The 22,687-nt window shown below is 34.8% G+C and overlaps 1 protein-coding gene across 1 annotated transcript in view; it reads left to right on the top strand.

The window, feature by feature from the left end:
• The window catches only part of Znf804b (zinc finger protein 804B), a 474,878-nt gene that overhangs the window by 356,292 nt on the left and 95,899 nt on the right, over positions 1–22,687 (top strand). The window contains exon 2 of the mRNA XM_050139849.1: positions 15,954–16,097. Within this exon, the coding sequence (XP_049995806.1) occupies positions 15,954–16,097 (144 nt within the window). The remainder of the gene's footprint in view (positions 1–15,953; positions 16,098–22,687) is intronic.

Here is a 22,687-nt window from a genome sequence, read left to right on the forward strand (position 1 = left end):
TTTTGTAGAATGGCCATTTTTACATTGTTATTTCTACTAATCCATGAGCATGAAAGATCTTTCCTTCTTCTTCTTCTTCTTCTTCTTCTTCTTCTTCTTCTTCTTCTTCTTCTTCTTCTTCTTCTTCTTCTTCTTATTTTTAAGGTCTTTCACTTGCTTGGTTAAAGTTACCTCAAGACACTTTATATTTTTTGAGGCTATTGTAAGTATACTGTTTTTCTGGTTTCTTTGTCACTTGTATATCTGTCTTTTTGTCACTTATATATAGGAGGACTACTGACTTCAATCCTTAACTGCTATGCCCCAAACACAAGGACATACACTTTTTTGAAAAAAAAAACAACAACAACAACAACAAAAAACACTACTACAGTTTAAACCACATATTGACATTTATCCACTGAGACTGGGTGACTTTAATAACCAGCACCTATGTACAGTCAAAGCAACCAGACAAAAAACTAAACAGAGAAGTGTTGAAACTAAACTAACAAATTTTATAAATCAAATGGAACTAATAATTACCGATAGAGCATTATACCCAAACCAAAAATAATCTACCTTATTCTCTGAATCTTGCAGAATGCTCCCCAAAACTCAACACATATCTGGCACAAAGCAAGGATCAATAGATAGAAGAAAATTGAAATATCCCAGCATTCTTCAGGCAGCCATGGATTAAAGCTGGACATAAACAGCAACAGAAAGTTTATGAACCCATGGAAACTGAAAAAAAGTTCTACTGAATGAAAATTGGGTCAAGACATACATAGATAAAGAAATTAAGGACTTTCTAAACTTCAATGAAAACGAATAAGCAACATACCCAAACTTATGGCGCACAATAAAGGCAGTGCTAGGAATAAAGTTCATAGTGCCAGATGCCTACATTAAAGAAAATTGGATAAATCTCATACTAGTGACCTAACGGTACACTTCAAAGCTCTAGAACAAAAAGAAGCAATTGCACTGAAGAGAAGTAGATGTCAAAAATAATCAAATTGAGGTCCAAAAGCAATAAAATAGAAACAAAGGAAACAGTAAAGAATCAAAGAAATGAAGTTTTTTTTTTTTTTTTTTTTGAAAATCAACAAGACAGACAAACCTTTATCTAAACTAACTAAAAGAAACAGAAAAAAATATCCAAATCAACAAAATCAGAAACAAAAAGGGGGATACAACAACAGTAACCAAGGAAATCCAAAGAATCATAAGGACATGCATTAAATCCTGTTCTCCACAAAAATGGAAAATCTAAAAGACATAGATAATTTTCTCAATAGATACTACTTACCAAAGTTAAATTAAGTTTGGATAAGCAACTTAAATATATCTATAATCCTGAAAGAAATAGAAGCAGTCATTAAAAGTCTCCCAGTGCCAGATAGTTTTTGTGCAGAATTCTGCCAGACTTTCAAGGAAGATTAATACCAATACTCCTCAAATGTTCACAAAAGAGAAGCAGGAGGAACATTGACTAATTATCTTATGAGACACAGTCACCTGATATTCTAACCACCTAAAGATTCAACAAAGCAAGAGAGTTACATACCAATTTCCCCCATAAACATAGATGAAGAAAAAAATGATTCAATTAAATACTTCCAAATTGAATCCAAAGTTATATCAAAAATAGTATTCACCATGATCAAGTCAGCCTCAGCCTAGAGATGTAGGAATAGCTCAACATATAATAATCAATCAGTGTGATCACCATATAAATAAACTGTAAGGAAAACAGCACACTATCCTCATTAGATGCAGAAAAGTCTTTGACAAAATGCAAAACCCCTTTACAATTTATTTCCTATACATTAAAATGAACATTCCCTTAAGAACCTAAAAGTTATTGCTTTCCCCTTCAGTGTAAAATAGACAGTTGATGTACATGCTAGATTTAACTTAGTTGTGTTTAATTTAATCACATAATACACCAGAAAACAGAAATTTGAACTTAATTTTATTTTACAATTAAAGAAATACAAACATTTTTGTATGAATAAATTATTCTTCAGTTGTTTAAATTTTTGATGTGCTTACACAGTAAGAGTTTTAAAAATGACATCTTATTTGTATATGCAAAATTATTCATTAAAGATTGATGAATGCAAAATAGGCTTTAGAGGGTTCAATTTGCCATAAAAATATTAACTACTTGGACAACATAATTGGCAAACATAAATCCTTTGCAAAATATGCTTGCTTGTATCTCTAACTTTATGAATTTATAAACATAAACAAGTCATATAGGCAAAGATAGCAATATTTTTCGGAATACTTCCCAGACACACAGAATACTTCATAACCCATATATGCATTCTCTCTCATTCCAAAACACAGGAGACAATTGGCAGGAGTCCAAAATGCCCTTTTATGTAGCTATTTAAAAAGTGTCCCTTAGAATTTTGCAATTCTAGTAACATGTATAACATCCATTGTCATTTTGAGTTATCATTTTTATATTAATACTAATGAAATTATATCTGCAAAATAATATAAATATCATTGTAAAATTAGATTCCCTTTTTAATAAGCCATATTAATCAGATTATTTTATAAATAAAAATGCTATGTTATTATATATTTGGTGCCAAAAATATAACATGACTTTGTAATTATTTGTTATGACATATAGGAATATTTCATTGTAAGCACAATAAAAGTAAATATATGACATGATGGAATGAGCAATTATAACTTCCTGCTGTTCAATCAGGTAGACTTCTATGCTCAACATAAAAATTCAAATAACTACATTTTATAAAATCGTATTTCACAACAACACAATATGTAATCTCCAGTTAGTAACAAAAAATATTTAAAAGCTTGTCTGTGCTTAAACCAATGTCAGTGTCATACTGTATGAAATAGGAAAAGAAAATCAGGAAGTCAGCATTAGAAAGCATAGCTCTTTCCAGTAAAGAAAGCATATGTTTAATGCAAAAAGCATTATTTCTTCTAGGTAGCTTATGTAGAGTGTGGAGACAATGGGGAGCATGAAAGTAAGAGTCATCCCCAACAGTAAAGGATACCAGTGCACTCACTGGACCTTGATGAAATGTGTCTGACCCAGGCTTCTGCTTGTTCCCCACTGGAATTCATTTCATTTTCTCTACAATACAGACTATTCCTATGTTGGGGGAAAAACTTGCATTGCTCAGTCTGGTACACAGAACCTACATCACTTCTCTATGAGAAGAAATTATTTTTATCATAACTTACATCCCAATAACCTTACTTACAGATACTGTGTGGGTAAAAGTTACATTAATGATGCCCCTTATTATTGAGCAAATAGTCCCATACTTAAACCTGTCCTCAAGTCTCTGTTCCCATACTGGATACAACTGCCTTCTATGGTATGATTCTCTTCTCTTCTCTTCTCTTCTCTTCTCTTCTCTTCTCTTCTCTTCTCTTCTCTTCTCTTCTCTTCTCTTCTCTTCTCTTCTCTTCTCTTCTCTCTCTCTCTCTCTCTCTCTCTCTCTCTCTCTCTCTCNTGAACATAGTGGACAATGAGGACTACTGAGACCTCAAGAACAATGGCAATGGGTTTTTGATCCTACTGTACCTATTGGTTTCGTGGGAGCCTAGGCAGTTTCGTGGATGCTCACCTTACTAGACCTGGATGGAGGTGGGTGGCCCTTGGACTTCCCACAGGGCCGGGAACCCTGACTGCTCTTTGGGCTAATGAGGGAGGCGGGCTTGATTGGGGGAGGGGGAGAGAAATGGGAGGCGGCGGTGGGGAAGAGACAAAATAAATAAATAAATAAATAAATAAATAAATAAATAAATAAATAAATAAATTCAGCAAAAAAAAGTCATATGGGATGACAGAGTGAGGAATGATGAACAAGGTAAAAGAGCATGCGTATGAAGATACTCATCACCTTATATAACACCTAAAATATTACCTAACTTGACAAATTTGTCAATAGGTAAGAACACTTGGTACTGAAGCATGAAAATCTGCTTTGAATCCCTAGCATGACCATTCAAAACCGGGCATGGCTGTGTACCCATGGGGAGAGATAAGATATGGAAATTGGCAGATCCCAGGAGATCTCTACCAGGCAGCCTAATCCAAAGCAGTGAGCTTCTGATTCAGTGAGAGGCACTGTCTCAAGACAGTAAAGTAGAGGGCAAATAGAGGAATACACCAGACAGCCTTCTCTGTCATCCACCTCAATCCGACCTTAAGAAGTAGTTGATAAATTTACTTCTAGCCTTTGAATTTCTCTCCTGACTCATAAAATATTTAGTGCAGATTGAAAATCCCCTCTTCAGATTACTACAAAATTCTTATATGCCTGAGATTACCCCATGACAAGAGATTTGCACAGAGGGTCACTAGCAATTTCAGTCATAACCAGACAACCTAAAGGTAAAGATTGACTCAATGCAATATTGAGTCCCAAGGATGTAAATATAATTGATCTTCTTGTACTATCAACATTATAGTAATAAATTTAAAATAAGGGAAATTTGTGAAAGAGATGTGTCCCAAACTGCTTTAAACATGTTGCTTACTATGTGTAGTAGAGTAAGATTACATGTATGATTACATATAAAGATCATAGGAAAGCCTTGGGTATTGATCATTTGGTTCTTCCATCTTTTGAGACAGGGTTTTTTATTTGCTTTAAACTCATGAAGTAGTCTTCATACACTGACTAGTGAGCCCTGGGGGTCAACTACCTACCCTTTTAATGTTATATTTATAAGCTACTCACTATCTTTTTGCTTTAGATGATGGATCCTGGTCATTGATAATGGGTCTTCATGCTTTTAGGGGCAGGTATATCACTGATTGAGTCATCTTTCTAGTTCCACGAGCATGTTTTAACTAAATAAATTGTATCTAAGGCTGAAGGGTTTACGTTTTTCACTTTCATTAGCCTAAATCTTTCCTTTGTGTGATTCAGTTTTCTAGGTCCACAAACTTGAATTTTTCTTCCTTCCTGATCTTCTCTTCTACCTATCTTAAAAGGCAATGAGGACACATCTCTTAAGTAGATGTCTGTGTTCTCTTGCTAGCCTCCTATCTTTTCATTATCAGAGTTCTTACAATTCTTTCAAGGTAAAGTCTTTTGGTATTTGGGGAAGCAGAATGTGAAGAGGGTTTCTTTTACTACAGTTTTTGCTGCTAAATCCCGAGCGAGTTAATTCTTATTTCAATATTTAATGACATGGTGTTGCTTGTCAATGAAGATTTTCTTCTTCTATGATAGAAGAGATTTTTCTACTTAATTGTGTTTAAATGTTCCCTGCAGTTAGTGCAGAATAGAATTCTGCTGACAAATGAGGTTACTAATAAGAATAAAGTTTTCACCCAGAGTTAAAATTGAACATTTAACCTAATAGCAGCCACAGTTGGGGTCTTCTGTGGCTTTGTGGGTAGAAATAAATAATTCTGTAGAAAACAATCTTTAAGGATAATTTGATTTTGCTCTGACTAATTCAATGTGAATTCAAACTTTTTTCAAAAGCCATGAGACAAATAGCTAAAAGTCCTAGAGAAATGTTCTGGAAAAATAGCCACATGGGGTATATAGAGGAAAAACATGAAGAAAATTGAAATTATGACCTTAGCCACTGGTCAGAAATAATGACTGTTTGCAATAGAGAAAAATGAAGAGTCAAAATCACTGGGCCTACAATGTTTGCACAGCTTGTCTCTTGTTAGCACACAGCAGCTTCTGTAGCAATTTCATTACCACATGAAGATACACAGCTCTAGGGGCCTTCGTGACATCATCTTGAACCCCTGATTGAAGAGTGCATTAAGTGTCATAGAATAGTTTCAGCTAGAAGAGCCAAATCCTACACCCATAACAAAATCATACAGTAAAGAGATTTATTATCTTAGTCTTGTATGGCTTACATCGTAATTATTGCTTTCCTCCACACAGCACACTAAAACCCACTAAAGTTTATATACTCCAGTGTGCTGTCTTTTATAGTTTATGACTTAGCATCATCCCTACACATTGTCAAAAGTCTCTTAAAAGTGCGGATTTTTTGTTATCTTATAAAATAATCTGGTGAAGTTACTGTTTCAACCTTCACAAACAACCAAATCTCCACTCCACTAAACTCTTTCACAGAATAGTAAAAAGACAAATATGTTAATCCATCTTAGTTGTGAATTTTTTCACCTCAAATGTTGCTCCAGAATCAGGAAGGGGTGGGTGGTTTCCTTTCTTCTACAACCAGGTTTTAACACTGAGTTCAATGCTAATGATGATGCTATGTAACCTGCAATGTACATTCTAGTGAAACCCTAAATGTAGCTTTGCAAGTAAGAAGAATAAAAGAAAGAAAAAGAGCCTCTTAAGAATGTTCTTTTCTAGAAAAGGTTGTAAAACAGAAATGTGCTATTCCTGGCAATTCAGGAATAAGGAATGTAATTTTAAATATGTTGTTAAATTTATTTTGAATGTAGTTATTTGATTTGACAAAAGGTAGATAGTCTGTATCTTTCAATTTTGCATCTATGTAATTGATACATTTTAAATTTTCAGGGGCACAGAAATTTGAAAACCTGGTTTCCCCCACCTAGCTCTATTCTGCCCTGCACAAGACAGCTTCTTTATTCATTAACCAATAAAAGCAACACATATACTGAAGGACTTCCCTCACCAGTTTACAAAATTTATTGGTTTTTATGAATGTCTCTATCTCTTAGTGAATTACTACTTTCAATATGTTTGTCTAGCTTTGACATGTTTTCTAAGCTTGATGTGAGTATTTCAAGATCTGAGACCTACAGTATCCATAAGGTATACTTCGTTCATTTCCCCAAGTTTAAAAGCAAATTACCCACTATAATGTTAGTAGTTAGAAACCTGGAATATCAAATTGAAATAGCAGTACAGTGTCTTTTGTGAGCAGAATCTCCTTTAAGACATTTCTTGCTGTGATCAGTCTATCCAGATACAGCAAGCTTATTATCAGGCACCTCAGAATGCATTCATGACAGCAGTGTTTCTGTAGGCACTCACGAGCATCTGACTCTTGTATCCTTAGAATTGAGGCCATTGCCGTCATACTATCTGACTATGTAACTGCAGGACTTTCCAAGCCCATTCTCTGCGTATGAGCAACACGGAAACAACTCTATTGCAATTAATATCACAGTACCTTAGAAGCAAAATGAATGGGAATTTCTTGATAATTACTGAATCTTTCGAAGGAAATAGATTTGTAGTCAGTTTCCAACCAAAAGTGAACCAGTGTCCATCCAGGTCATTACTCTGAACGAGCATTTTCACCTTCTATAACTGTTGCAGTTTTTGAATTAAAAAATGGTTTGTAAATAATTTGTCCCTAGCAACTTTTTGAAAAGTAGTTACCTGACATTTTTCATTGATTTCTCTTACGTGAGAAAATGAAATGTCAGATACTATTAATTGCATTTTTACAGTAAGTAACTGTATCAGGAGTAACAGCTAAATGAAATTGTTTCCTGCCTGATGCACAATGAACATATTCCTTTAAATGTATTCAATTTAGATGAATGCAGTTATGTCTATATTCATTATAGTTCTATGTATCTACGGGGTTTAATTATAGGGTGGTAATTACTACTTCTATAAATCCTACAATGTTGCCATCAGTCTGAAGCAAGAAAACCCATTCCCTTATCATAATCTGTATAAACACATAATACAAATTTTCCAAAATCATAGTCTCAAATATAGAAATTTTCTCTTGAATTTCAAGTGGACTTAATGTTTCTAAAAGTGGTCTGTCAATAGGTCTTGTTTTATTTAAAATTGCCAACGGTTATTCTTTGTCATGTGGAAAATGGCAGAATGATCTCCCCATATAGGGAAGCTCATATTTTTTCCTTCTGCTTTCCTATAGCTGTCCTGTAGAATTTTCATGACATGGATCAGATTATTTATACATAGTAGTTGTTTTCCTTAAATTTAATGAAGAAAGAATTATTAATATGTAATTTATTTATACATTAATTTATAACATATTTTTAACTACAAAAGTATATTTTCAGAGTACTTCTCAAAATTCCTATAAGTCTCTCCAACTTTTTCCTATTGTGCAGTTTTGTGGGTTGCGTTATGACAAATCCATATTGATGTGTTACTGTGTGGGTTGAAATGAGAAATGTGCCCAATAGACACATACATTTAAAGGTTTGGCCCCTGAACACTGCTTGTGGAAATTTTGGAAACTTTAGGAGATAGAGCCTTGGTTAAGAAAGTATGGGAAGGAATTAGAGTGGGGATTGGAGAGCAGAAAATGACGCAACTATATCATAATTTCTAAAAGTAGATATTATAATAAAAAAGAATCATGGAAATTATATTATCCCAATTGTCTTATAATTAGACAGACAATCATAATATAGTAATGAATCAATAACTGCTGTAATGATTATCTTAGGATATACCTGGAATTTCCTCATTTACTTAAAAATAGTCTTCAGGTAGAACTAGATATTAATTTCAGAAGTAATAAAGTTAGTGGTCTTGATTTCTCATAAGTCTTAACTGAGTAAATGTTAAAAATCATGCCTTTTTACTTGTAGCCATTTAACAAGCTTTTCCAAAATTTAGCAGTTATTTATATAAGCAAGCTGGAGATATTTAATTATTGCTTCATAAACAGAAATGCAGCAAGCAGGCTGGCATTTGACCAGTGACACAGAAATTTGTCTTTCTTTTCAAATTAGAACTGAACTGATTTGCTGCCAATGTAGGTTTCCCAGAGACAATTTCACATGTTAATGTGATTGCATTCATTGTTTAGTGTGAACATCTTAAAAGAATCATTAATAAGAAGAGAAAACTCTAGCTTCATAATCTAGAAATTGGCTGACATCTTCCATGGACAAAAACAGAGAGTTCTTATTTTGATCATATCTGATTTCAAATATGAAAAAATCTGAACATTACTCACAATTATGAGCAAAGGTGAGAGAGACATTGGAAGCCTGGAATCCAGATCTCTATGTTAGTCTTTGGTGCTTGTAACTGATTGGGTGCTGTACTGCCCATAGAATCCCCATACTCCCACTAGGGAGGCAGAGAGGTCATTTTGATTTTGTGGGTCAGGTTTACCTAGTTCTAGGCAAGCCAAGGCTGTGAGACCTTAAATCAACAATAGTAAAATAATCAAAACCCCACAGACATCTGAAAACTCTAATTGAATGCAGAAACAATATTTTCTATCCTTTAGAAAAAACGCTAAGAGGAAGATAAAAATTTACCTGTTCAATTTCTGCTAAATTTTTGCTTTGCAGACTTAAAAGGGTACAATTTTAATGTTTTTAATAAGACACATATTCAATGGCACAGCCATGTTACAGACATGCACATAAACACACATATGCCTATACATATATATATACAGACATATATAGACTTATGCATACACATGCAAATACATACATGAGCACAAACACATACACATATATTCACAAATACAAGCCCCCACACATATATGCACATGTACAAACATACACACAAAAAATATACACATACACATTCACACACATATATACAAATATATACATGCATACACATATTCACTCATGAACACAATCTATACCATGCACATAAACACATGCACACACACATATACATATACACAAATTTTCATACATACCATACACACATGCACACACATGTGCACACTGAATATCAACAGAGAAAGGAAAAAAATTGTACCTTACTGTTCTAATACTCTCTCTATGGGACAACAAGCCTTCAAATAATAACATGGAAACTTATGAATTACTAAAGACTGGCCTTATGTTACACTTGTCCCACTATCTCATATAACTTAAATTAACTTGTTCTTTTTATATGCATTCTACTATGTGTTTTTTTAAACTTTCCTTTATTCTGTATGCCTGACTCACTTGTGTCTTGCTGGACTCTTCTGCATGCCTAATTCTAACCATCTGAATTTATCTATCTTCCTGAAAGTGCCATCTAACCTTTCCTGCCTAGCTATTAGCTGTTTGGTTTTTTATTAAACCAATCGCAATGACACATATTCTCATAGTGTAAACAAATATAAGGTATAAAATTTTGAACTAATCAATACAGGAGGGATAATAGAATAATTTCTCTGAATTTGCCAAATAGAAATAGACTGGACATTGTAACGGAAATCCTTACTTGATAATTGTTCTTATCATATCCTGTTTTACTGGGTCAGATTTAAAACCTTTCATTTTTATTTAAACAGAAAAGAAGAAATGCTGTAGGATTTTTGTTTACATTGTGTGAAGATGTGTTGGCATGATTTAATAAAAAGCTGAGCAGTCAGTAGCTAGGCAGGAGAGATTAGCAAGACTTCTGGGCAGAGAAAGGAACTCAGAGGGTTACAATCTAGGCATGTGGAGGAAATCAGTGAGCCACGAAGTGAGTCAGACATACAGAATGGAAGAGAGATAAAACGTCATGTGTTAGAATGTAGATTAATAGGAGCCAGTCAGTTTAAGTTATAAGAGCTAGTTGGGAACAAGCCTAAACTAAAGACCAAGCTTTCAAAATTAGTAATATATTTAACTGTCATTATTGGGGAACTGACTACACTTCCCTGAATTCTTAACTTTCATTTGCTATAGCAAAAGGCAGATTAAGTAGGGCAATAAACAAAGAGAATTTTGATGGCACATGCACTTTGCATTATAGAGAGAATCTAGAAAATAAGTTTCTAGAGTATAGCTCCAGAAGTTTTTTCCACTTTAAGTTTAAACACCACCATCTTTGAAGTTAAGAAAGAAGTGCTTGGCCAACCTCTGACTAAGAACCAAAAAGCACCATGAATTTTGGAACAGAATTGATACCTTCCCTTTAATTAAGAGACTCCAACTTAAGAGATGGTGGACTGGGGAGATGGCAGGCAGAAGAGAAGGCTAAGTAGTAGACAAAGTACTTGGAACACAAACGTGAGGACCTGCGTTTGGGTCACCAACCCTAACACAATCCATGTCCAGTGTTGAGTGGGTCAGAGACAGGACAGTCTCTAACACTTAATGGCCAGCTTGGCCAACTTTAGTGGGAGAGGGGAGGCCAGTCAGTTCCAAATTCAGTGAGAGATCCTGTCTGAAGGGAGAAATCTGCCAGTTATAGAGAACCAATATTTTCCAAGGGTCTCTATGCATAATTTCACATGTTTTCAGAGAGAGAGAGAGAGAGAGAGAGAGAGAGAGAGAGAGAGAGAGAGAGAGAGAGAGAGAGAGAGAGAGAGAGAGAGAGAGAGATAGATGCACTTCAACACACAGAGTCTATAGTGATTTAAAGCCATCCTTCTTCTCTTCTGGATATAGCAATGTAGATACACTTACAAATGAACACTTCTTTTATGAATATAAATTTCTCTTCTGAAAGGATAATGTTTGAGCAGTCCTCCTCTGCCCGTGGTTTCTCCAGCAACAACCTGACAATCACGCTCACTCTAAAGATGCATTTTGATATGGGATGTCTAGGCTATGCTTTGTCATAGTCTGGAGTGGTGCTTCTTGACCCCATTCTGCATTAGTGTTACAATGTACTAAGCACCAAAATTGTAACACTTTTTCTCACATCAATCTAGCTAACTACTTATTATTATCACCTTAATTTATTCTGAGAACACTGAACTGCTCAGTACTTGAACTATTTTAAGGTGCAGGCTGACATTCAAGGCTCTCATTTTTCAAAAGCTAAATTACTTTTCTCATATGAATAAAATGAAATAAATAGTCATCGAAAGCATGTTTTCCATTATTCAGTTTGTAACAAGCTACAATGAAATGGAGGCCAAATAATTTATAAATTAGCAAGATCTACTTGTTTGTAACAGAGGTAGCATGCTTTGGGCAACCAATAGAGTATGTTACAGAATATTAGAATTCTTAGAATTGCATAATAATGAAAACTCAAATGCAAGTTCTTATTCACTATGGATTGCATTTTCAAATCAATCAAGATATAAAATCAGCAATGAATTTGCTTTTTTAAAATTTTATAATCTGGGTTCATATTTTCAACAGTTGAATGGGGCTTTGGATATATGTGACAACTGGCTAATGACCAGGTCATTGGAGCAGCTGTGAGCACAGACATTAATCGCACTTAAGTCAGTCTGCCCGGAATCTAATTCCAAGCTCTGCATGACGGTCTAGGTCAACATGCTCGCATTCTTCGCTCACATGCTTAATGAAACAATCATAGAGCAGAGTTCACTGCTAAAATTAAGCAAGATGAAATGTGTGCACTGTGTGCACAATGCTAGTAGATAAGACGTACTCCATAATTTTAGTGGGCAGTAATCATTGTGATAATTGTGAACATTGTGACAATTGCAGTAATTTGTAGTAAATATTCACTCTTCTAATTAAATTCAGAACATTGTTAGAATACATGCCAGTTTACAGATACATCTACTATATACATTTTACTGTAAGCCTCTTGGCATGAAAATATATACTCTCTCCTCACATTAATTATGTAAAGTAATTAATTATATAGGATAATCACCAAATTATAGAATTTCCATTGACATTACCTAGTATTTTTAAATATCTCGTTAAGCAAGTGGTCATATTCACACTCCAGCTAATTATTCATATTCTAATGAATCATTGAGAATGATAAACAGGAAACTGTCTTTGGTATCATAATTGCTTTATGCTCTTCAGCTCAAGAACCCTCCTTTACTATAAACCACTGAACAATCTGAGTAACTATAAATCAAGAGTTGATTTCCAGCTTGTCTGTTTATTTCATTCATTTTTAAATTTTAAATTTACTGATGCCGACAACAGGCTGTAATTTTGGCTACTTTTATATATATATTCTGTATCTTCAAATATATGTAAAATTTTTATAGTTTCTTTTGAAACGAAATATCATCTTAATTTACAATCAGAGGTATTGAATCAGCAAAATTACCTTATAATTTAATTTAAAAAATACTAACTAGTGCCTGCTTACTGAATAGTTAATGGAGGGAGAGAAAGGGGAACAGAGAGAGACAGTCAGTCATTTTCTCCTTTTATCATCAATTATTCTTAATTACAAAAAAATTAAGACCACATAAGCCTCTGGCAACAGCTAAGTATCATTGTCCTAACATTTGTGTTTGTTATTTTTTCATTTGTTTGTTTATTTGTATGTTTATTTTACATAGAACAGGCTGTCCTGGAACTTGCTCTGTACATCAGACTGGCCTCAAATTCACAGAGATCTGCCTGCCTCGGTCTCCCAAGTGCTGGAATTAAAGGTGTGTGCCACCATCAGCTGACTAAAATGTATGCTTTTATTTTATTTATGTATTGCTCATAACTCTGTCATACAAATTTACATCAAGTATACATTTCAAGAGACAATAAAATTTGTGAAAATCTGACACTTGAAAGTTTCCTATAAGGGGCTTTTAGATGTGTGAATACGTGGTGAGTGGTAGATGGATGGGTTGGTGAATGAGGATGGACCAGTAGAGATTATCTTTAGCTTTACTATTCATATTGCTGTGATTATACACAATTCATAAGAGTGCTGAAGGTGATCATACTACATGCCAGGTCTGATTTAAATGATGCTCCTAGTTTGAGACTTTACCCACTATCTTTCTGGTATGCTTTGCTAAACTCAGTACCACATGGTTTGACAGTCTAACTTCACCCTTTAGAATAGGCCTGAGGCACACTGGGGAGGTGAGCCACTATACCACAACTACCTTACAAAGCAGCCTTTATTGCCTGTCTAACTGTACATTAAGTTTTCATGTTTGCAAATACTCTTAAGATACTTTTCTTGGTTTTTATATTTTGCCATCTTGTTCTCTTTTGACCTCTTTCTCTTCATCTGGCAATGATTTTTTTACCCTCCTGCTTCAGTTTCCCTATTTCCAATCACTGGTCTCCTGATTATAGGTTTATGATTTTACCTCTGGCTTGGCTGGATACACTTGAATATGAACTATGTTTGTGTGTTTTGTTTTTCCTCTTCTCCATCGATAAAAGAATTCAAATGTTGCCTTTAGGACTTTAGTGGTGAAGAAGGTAAGCATTTATTCTCAGATTCTTGGTATCTAAATAAAACAAGGCATAGGATGTATAACTTGGTTCTGTGATATTCCCAGATGAAAGCATGCCTAGTAAATACCACTAGAAATAAGACTGTCTTAAAGACAGTCTTAAATTATTAAATCTGGAACCAAATCCATATAATACGATAATTAAAGGAGTTTTAGAAATAGGTTAAAAAGAAAATACAAGAATTAACTAGAGCAGTCTTGCTGCTGCCTAAGTTATCATCCTCTACACAGTCTAGACAAAATACATATGCACCATACGCCAACCATTAATTCTGTTATTTACTTTTCTGCTTCATGAAATTGAAGTATTTTTAAGCAATGGACAAGTGTTAAAGTCAAAGACTGTTATTCTAATGGCATAATAACTATGATTATCCTAAAGTCATTCATAGAAAGAGAAAGTAGGAAAAATTACCATTGTAATGACTGCATGAGAATAATTGTTTCCCTTGATGCTAAGCTTACTCATTCAGGAGGATTATCAGTACTTCAAAGCTCTCCTTCTGTGTCACTTATCACCAGTGGCCACACTGGCAGGTCATTATCCTGGTTCTTAGAACAACTGGTCTTTTTGTACGCAAGCCAGAGTCTATTATTTCCTTATTGGACACAGACTATTCAGTGAGCAGCTTCTATCACGTTAACTCTAGTGTACTCTGATTTTTTTGTTCTCCGAGAAAGATCATCCAGGCATTTGGCTTATTCCTGTCTGTTAAGGGTGCTCATGCCCTTACTCTGTGTGATCATTTGATTTATCTCTTTATATTTAGAACTTAATAAAATATCTGTGGTGCTTACTAACAAGGGATATAGCTGTGGATTATTTAGTTGAAATCCCTTTGCCGCCTTCCTTTTGGTGTGTGACATCTGTCAACACTGGATGATGTATTTATAAAATGGTTATGATCCTTGTGTTCATCCACATTGCCATGTATGCAATGAGAGAATTTGAGAACATTCTAAGTCAAGAATTGAGGCAGTGGGCATGAATATGTCGCCATTACCCATTAATTTAAGGAATCCATATTAAATGCGTTCTTGTTTCTAAGCCATTGACTCTGTTGTTTAGCAATGTAGGCTATGATGATAGCAAATTAGAAAGGAAGTATTACAACATAGTGGTGACGAATATAAAGGGGAATAGTAAATTGCTGTTGTTTCCTACCCAGGGAGTAAGGCCTAAGCTGATTAGTTCATATCTCTTTGCCGTTTACTTATTTGGGGATTTTATGTGATGTCTGTTATTATAGTCTCATCATTGTTACCATGTAAGCAGTGAGATAATTTGAGGACATTTTAAGCAGACACAGAATATGTCCAAGACTATTAGAGGTAAAATATAAAAAAGTTATAAAGTTAATGGTTTGGAACACATGAAGTAAGTATAATAGCGGGATCTAAGAGGTGCTGAAGTTTAGAAGACACTGGGCTGGAGTTTCAGAATGCATATGCCTCAGACTTTGGCAATAGACTGAGTAGAGACATCCTTGAGAGCATTTTCAGTGTGAATTGATTGGTTGGGTGAAGGTAAGATTAGATGGGATACAAAAATGTAATGACTGTATGAGTGGAAGTTTCCTCTCATGGTAGATATAAAACAGAAATGAACAATTATGTGTTTGATATAGGCGGGATTACAACCTGGAACGTATGACTGAGTAATAGCCTGGCCGTAACTAACCAGAGCACTACATCTGAAGAGCCCCTATATTCGATGCTATGTTAGCAGTGATGGTATGCTGAAAGTTACTTCCATAGGGACATGAATTTCCAGCAGATCTGGAACTTCAACATTTCATTTTAGTCATACTAAAATTAAATAGTAACTTGGTTAATATGAAATCTGCCTCTTGCCGGAGAAAAATATAACTGATTTATTTTTGCCCCTTTTAAAGGATTTTGCAGAAAAAGAGAAGTCCACAGCAAAAGCTCTGGAAGATGCAAAAGCGAACTTTTATTGTGAATTATGCGACAAGCAGTATCACAAACACCAGGAGTTTGACAATCATATCAATTCTTACGACCATGCGCATAAGCAGGTAAGCCAAAGTGGGAAAAAATTCTTTCCCCCTCCTAGATTTATAACTTCAGAGCAGAACTGCAAGGATTTAACCTTATTTATTTTCACCTAAGATACATAGGTGAGATGATTTTATGTTCATTTTCTGTGAAAGGTTTTCTGTTCAAATGTTTGGTGAAGTTTTTTTTTTTTCTTAGAAGTCCTATAAAGTTAGAAGTGAACTTAGAGATGCCCTAAGTATAATGAGTTACATAATATATATAATGATGTTTACAAATAGTGAGCTATTTAATGTATATTACATATAGACAGAGATATCAGGAACCAGTATAAGTAGTATCACATTCAAAGTAACCTAAGTAGTTAATGGTCGAACTTAAATCTCTGATTAGTACATGGGCAGAATATATGTATACACTCTGCATTGATATAATCCCTCCTGATGTTTGTTTTATTTTTCTCCTTCAATAATTACAAGGTGTTTTTGTAAACATTGGATCTGAGAACACATCAGTTCAATAAATGAGCCATTTCAAAGAAAAATGTTTTTAAAAGTCAAATATATAAATGCACTAGAAAAAGGCTAGTATAGGTTTTTCAGTTAATTGTCTTTATAGGTCACATATGTTGTTATTGTCAGATTTTTACTGGCAAAGGTATGGAGATATTGGTGACTTAGGAACTGTTATTGCTGTATTCCTGTGACCTAGAAAGAAAATTTCCATCAGCAAATGATTATTCCGAAGAATTGTAGTGGCAAATAGAGTGGGCACATTGTAATATTTGGGTAAATTTGTGTACTCTGTATCTGAAGTATTTACTCAAATCAAATGAGATGAAATCTTTTCTATGATATGTGGGATAAATACTACATATGTGCCCTTGAAAAACAATACTGTTCATGATGTAGCTTCTATCTTTATGCTTAGAATACATGCATGTAATTATTGTATTTACCTGACATAGGCAAGATCAATGGCATGAATATTTCAGGGTTGTAAGTTCAGCCCTTCTGTGTGTTATAAGCACCTTGGAATCTGTAGAGAATAATGATGAGTGGAATTCTCTTCAGTATTCTTATTTGATAACTCTAATATGGAGATCACTGGATCTTGTAGTTGAGAGAATAAAAACTTCAAACATGTATTACAGTAAATAGTCTCATATTGAATTTCTGCAATATTCTTTCTTGTTTCATTATACCTCTGTGCTACCTTTGCTCCATATTGTTACACTTTTGAAGAAAACTCCAAATAGCATGTAATATTTCAAAACATTTCATTATTCAAATAACTTTTTAAAGTGTATTGTTATAATTATTAAAATACCATTGAATTATTTTGTTTCACAAATTGTCTCATAAATTGTAAGTTCGGATAGTTTGAAATCAGTATACAAAGTATCTCTTTTTTGCATGCTATAATTATTTTTAAAATTTTAATACATGCATATTTTGTTGTTCATTTGACATTTACTCTTTATAATCTGTCTCCCAGATCTGAGGCTTTTTGAAAATTTTCCTAGCATTGTGCTTTCTCCTTTTCATTAATGTTATGTGTTATCATAAAATCAGTTGTGGTAATTAGCATAGTAAATGGATCAAATTCAGATTTCTTCTATTTTTGAGGGGATATGTCAGAGGGAATACTGAGTCCTTCCATGAAGACATTGGTGATATCTGAGCACTTGTTTTCATAAAACATAACATTTATGAAAAGTGGGTTCAAGTACTATGAGTTTGATCCAGGAATGAGATCTATAGCCACCAATGGCCATTAGTTCACATGAGTTATTCCATTTGAAGTTTTGAAGTGATGATACAGATAATTCTCACGCTGTATCCTTTAACGAAATGAAAGATGCTGATCAGGACAAACTTCTTATAAACACCACACTACTCTAAGGGATTTTAAACAAACAATCTTTAGGATACATGTTAACAATACTGTGGGTATTCATGCAAAGATAAGGCTCTCTGTGCCCTTAACAAAAGCCAGGATGTCTTGCTCCTAGCTTCTTTTGTTAAAGTGTGGACTACCTGAGAAGAGGTGTTGACTGAAACTGGTCAGGATGTGTTGGGCTTCTTTCCTTATGCTATTTGGAGGTTGTCTTATAGAGATGCTAATTCAGGGCCTATCTGACTGCTAAGTGACGAGAGCCCAGGCACCTGGTTGCCTAGGCAACAGCCTTTGTGTGTTCCCGCTCATTTTGGTGTGAGTATATAAGATGTTTGGACAATAAAGGAGCATTCTGGCCTTTTCCATGAAAAAAAAAAAAAAAAAAGGAATAGTCTCTTAAAGAGTGGCATTTGTTCTTGAGCTGTGCTTTACCAAGGCTTGTGAATGTGTTTGCACACTTGAAATTGAACCTCCAGATGACATCACACTGTTGACAGAAGAAATAGTTACAATGAAGAAATAGAAGGCAATTAGTTTCCTCGTGTGAAGTGTGGTAACATCCAGCATTTCCTGTAGCTTAGGATTTTCCCTAGGCAATTTCCTTCATTTTATTTTCTTCGTACTCATTTATAGGTTTTCTAAGCTGTTAATAGAACAGCTTGTTTTCAATCTTTACATCACATCTATATATTCACTATCATATGTTTTTAGACTTATGTGTAACTTCCCATGGCATTCACTGTTATCAAACAATTACACAGTTTTCTAATAAGCATTACTATGACGGGCACGTAAAAGGATCGATTTGTTTTTTTAGCTTCGGGAACAAGCTGCCAATGTAGGAGACAAGCCAATGAACATGAAAGTGCAATAAATATTTTACTTATTATATACTTAGAAAATTCAAAAGAGAAATTATGAAACTGATTCTATGAAGAAGAGAGGACAAAGCATCTATTAAAAAAAAAAAAGAATGGAAGTTAATCATGTAACCAAAACCAATGCATCCTGTATTACAGAAAATCTACAGCAGGGCATAGGGGCATGTATAAAACTGGGTACAAAGAAGTACAAATAATTTACATGTTACAGAAGCCATTGTCATTCTCTTGAGGGTTTCTTTAGCTTTGAAACAATTTTATTTATATAGCATTTTCAATGTCTTTTACTCATTTCTCAATTTTGCATTCTCATTTTGTCAATTCTGTTTTTACTTTTTTAAAAGATTTTTTAAAACTATTTTTTGTTATTTTACATATCAAACCCAGTTCCCACTCCCTCCCCTCCTCCCAGTCCTCCACCTCCCCCATGCCCTATCAACTCCTCATAGGAAGTCAACAAAGTCTGGCACATCACTTTGAGGCAGAACCAAGGCCCTCCCTACTGTATCTAGGCTGAGTAAATTCTCCCTCCACAGGAAATGGGCTCCAAAGACCATCAATACCACCTTTGAGTGTGTACTCAAAAGATGCACACTCAACCACAATGACATTTGCTCAGTTGTGTTCAAAGCAGCATTATTCATAATAACCAGAACCTGGAAACAACCCAGATGCCCCTCAGGTGGTCCTTGGACTTCCCACAGGGCAGAGAACCCTGATTGCTCTTTGGGCTGATGAGCGAGGGGAAATCTTTAATAACCCCCCCCCAAAAAAAATAGAGTACTACTCAGTGGTTAGAAAACAATGACCTCTTGAAATTTGCAGGCAAATGGGTGGAACTAAAAAAAAACCTTCCTGAGTGAGGTAACCCAGACCTAGATAAATAAGTATGGTATGTGGTATGTACTCACTCCTACGTGGGCTACCAGCTGTAAAGCAAAGGATAACCAGCCTATAGTCCATGATCCTAGAGTAACTAGGTAACAAGGAGAACTCTAAGAGAGTCGTTTTTCCAATTCTTATTATAGCCTCTTCTTACTGAACTCCCTATGTCCAGTACTCTCCCTATTCAAAATCAGCTTATCCAATTGTGATCAGATTAAATCTACCATATTCAAACAACTGTCCTTTTCCCAGACAGTGCCCAGCAGTCAGTGATTGACATTTAAAAGGTACACTTATTCAAAATCTCTCAATCTGGCTTTTGCCTCTATTTCCAAACTTATCTCCTGAAAATCCAGCTTGTCCCTCCAGCTTCTAAAAGACACCATATGGTTTGCAACTGCCCTTCTTGGCTCTTCCCTCTGTCTATGATGTGTCTCCACTTAATGACTTTATTTCAACTCATATTTCTGCATAATTCATTGAGATTGACAGATTCTATCTGAACACTAAAGGAGCTAAAACTTCATGGAAAGCTAATTAAACACAAAATTTTTCCAAATTCTTTTTTGCTCAAAATCAATTAAGATTTTGTTCCTGCTGCCCTTTTTGGAAAGAGCAGATTAATTAAATCTGCTGTAGACCTTGTTAGTTGGCTTCCGGGATAGTGTGGAAATACTTCTTTTTAAAGATTTATTTTGCCCCAAAATATTTTGAAAATTACTTCAGTTTTAGATGAAACTGAGTTTGAAATTTTCTTTTAAATGAGAGGAAACTTTATGTTCCTAAAATGAAGCCTTGGTTAAAATAGAATATGCAAAAACAATCTCCAAATTTCAAAGCTAAATACAACCATTTGGTTCTTGCTTCATTAAGAACTCTTCTTGACAGGCCTACGTAGCGATTATGACTGTGGTGGAATCTGACTAAGAATAACTTTTGGACTGAGGAATAGGAATGGTTGCCAACATTTTGCTTCCATGAGGATTCAGAGGAAATTTCTTGCCTCAGCTATTGAACTTCCAGTAATATGGTCTTCTTTTTTGAGAAGTAAATCCAAAGTTAGAATCCATTCATTACTCATCAGTAGAACAGATTAGAACTAGAAATAAAACCTTTGAATTTTCCTTTTATCTTTCTTTCATTCATTATCCTTTGATTTAAGATATTTCTGAATCTTAAATACTTCCTGTATCTAAACAGCAATATTGTGTGCCTGATTACTTCATTATAACAATGTTATTCATGGGCACATTTTCTACTATTGTGTGTGTGTGTGTGTGCATGTGTGTGTGTGTTAAATTGTATATATGTGTGTATATGTACCATATGAGTGCCTGGTTCCGCAGAAGGAAGTGTATAGCATCAGATATCCTGGGCCTGGATTTACAGATGCCTTTGAGCTACTGTGTAGATAATGGGGACTGAATTCAGTCCTCTGCAAAAAAACAGAAAGTGCTTTTAACTGTTGGGCCATATCTTTAGCTTCTCATGGGTACATTTTTATTCTGCAGAAGTAGGTAAATATATAACTTTACCTCTAAAATGTAATGAAATTAATTAAATATATATATATATAATTAAATAATTTTAAAATATAAGTTGCTGTGGTCATGGTTTCTTTTCACAGCAGTAGGACATTGACTAAGACAGCAGCCATGGAGAACTCAACTCAGTAACATATACCCTGAACCTGGTATGCGATTGATGACCCATGAATACTTACGAAACTTATCAATGACTTCAAGATCTAGCTTTGTGCATTTGAAGTGCTCTCCATGAGGAGCTAACACAAGCAAGAAGTTAGCACTTGTAGTTGTGTTTTCCTAGGACCTTATTTCTCTTCTGAAAAGCTTACTTAGTCATTTTCTCTTCTCCCCCCTTCTCACCTGCTACGAATTTTGCCTGTGTTATTGACAATATGGCAATCCTGTTCATGATGGTGACACACAGCTTTTGTACCACACACATTCATGGCTCTGAGAATGTCATAGGACATTAGCCCATCTTCACATACTCCTAATATAAGAGATATGTCTGCATGCATTTTTAAGGCAAAAGAAAATGCTAGAGTATCATCACAGCACGGATCATGATGACACACAGCACAGGCAGACATGGTGCTGGAAAAGTAGCTGAGGCTTCTACATTTGGAGCTGAAGGGAACAGGAAGAGAGAGAGAGAGAGGCTATAGAAGAGGGGGAGAAAGCAATTTAGGAGCCAGAGTAGTCAAGTACACCCACGAAAATCCACAGAATCAACTAACTTGGGCTCATAAGGGCTCCCAGAGATTGACACAACAATCAGCAAGCCTACATGGGACTGACACAGGCACTCTGCATGTTTGTTACAGTTGTGCAGCTTGGTCCTCTTGGGGAACTCCTAAAAGTGGAAGACATGGGTTGTCTCTGACTCTTCTGCTGACTTTTGGGACCCTGCTCCTCATACTGGGTTTCCTTGTCCAGGCTTAATACATGGGAGGTGCTTAGTCTTACTGCAACATGTTATGGCATGGCATGTTTTGTTGATATCCATGGGAGGCCTGCCCTTTCCTGAACAGAAACAGAGGGGGAGTAGATTTGGGGGGNCAAGGAAATTAACGCCATAATCCTTTCGTGGTTGTATAAAAGCTCTATTACAATCTATTAAAAGATTACCAGCATATTTCTTTTGCTATTATTTTTATATATTTAAAGAATAAAATAAAACCTTTTGTTGAGCACTTACTAATACATTTTCTATAATTTGATCAAATATTTAAATATTCAGGCATTATTTATAGAGAATATTTACCTCACCATGAATACATCTATGTCATATAATACATTAATGTCATTCATACAAAGAAATATTATGAGGCTCTAGGCTTGACAACCTCTATTTATAGCTCATGCTTTGAGGAAACAACAAGTTGTTTCATCTCTAGCTGTGGATGTCTTCTAATTCCC

The sequence above is a fragment of the Alexandromys fortis genome, unplaced genomic scaffold (genome assembly GCF_014885135.2).
Source record: "Alexandromys fortis isolate MF-2015 unplaced genomic scaffold, M_Fortis_MF-2015_v1.1 scaffold_38, whole genome shotgun sequence".
NCBI classification, from domain to species: Eukaryota; Metazoa; Chordata; class Mammalia; order Rodentia; family Cricetidae; genus Alexandromys; species Alexandromys fortis.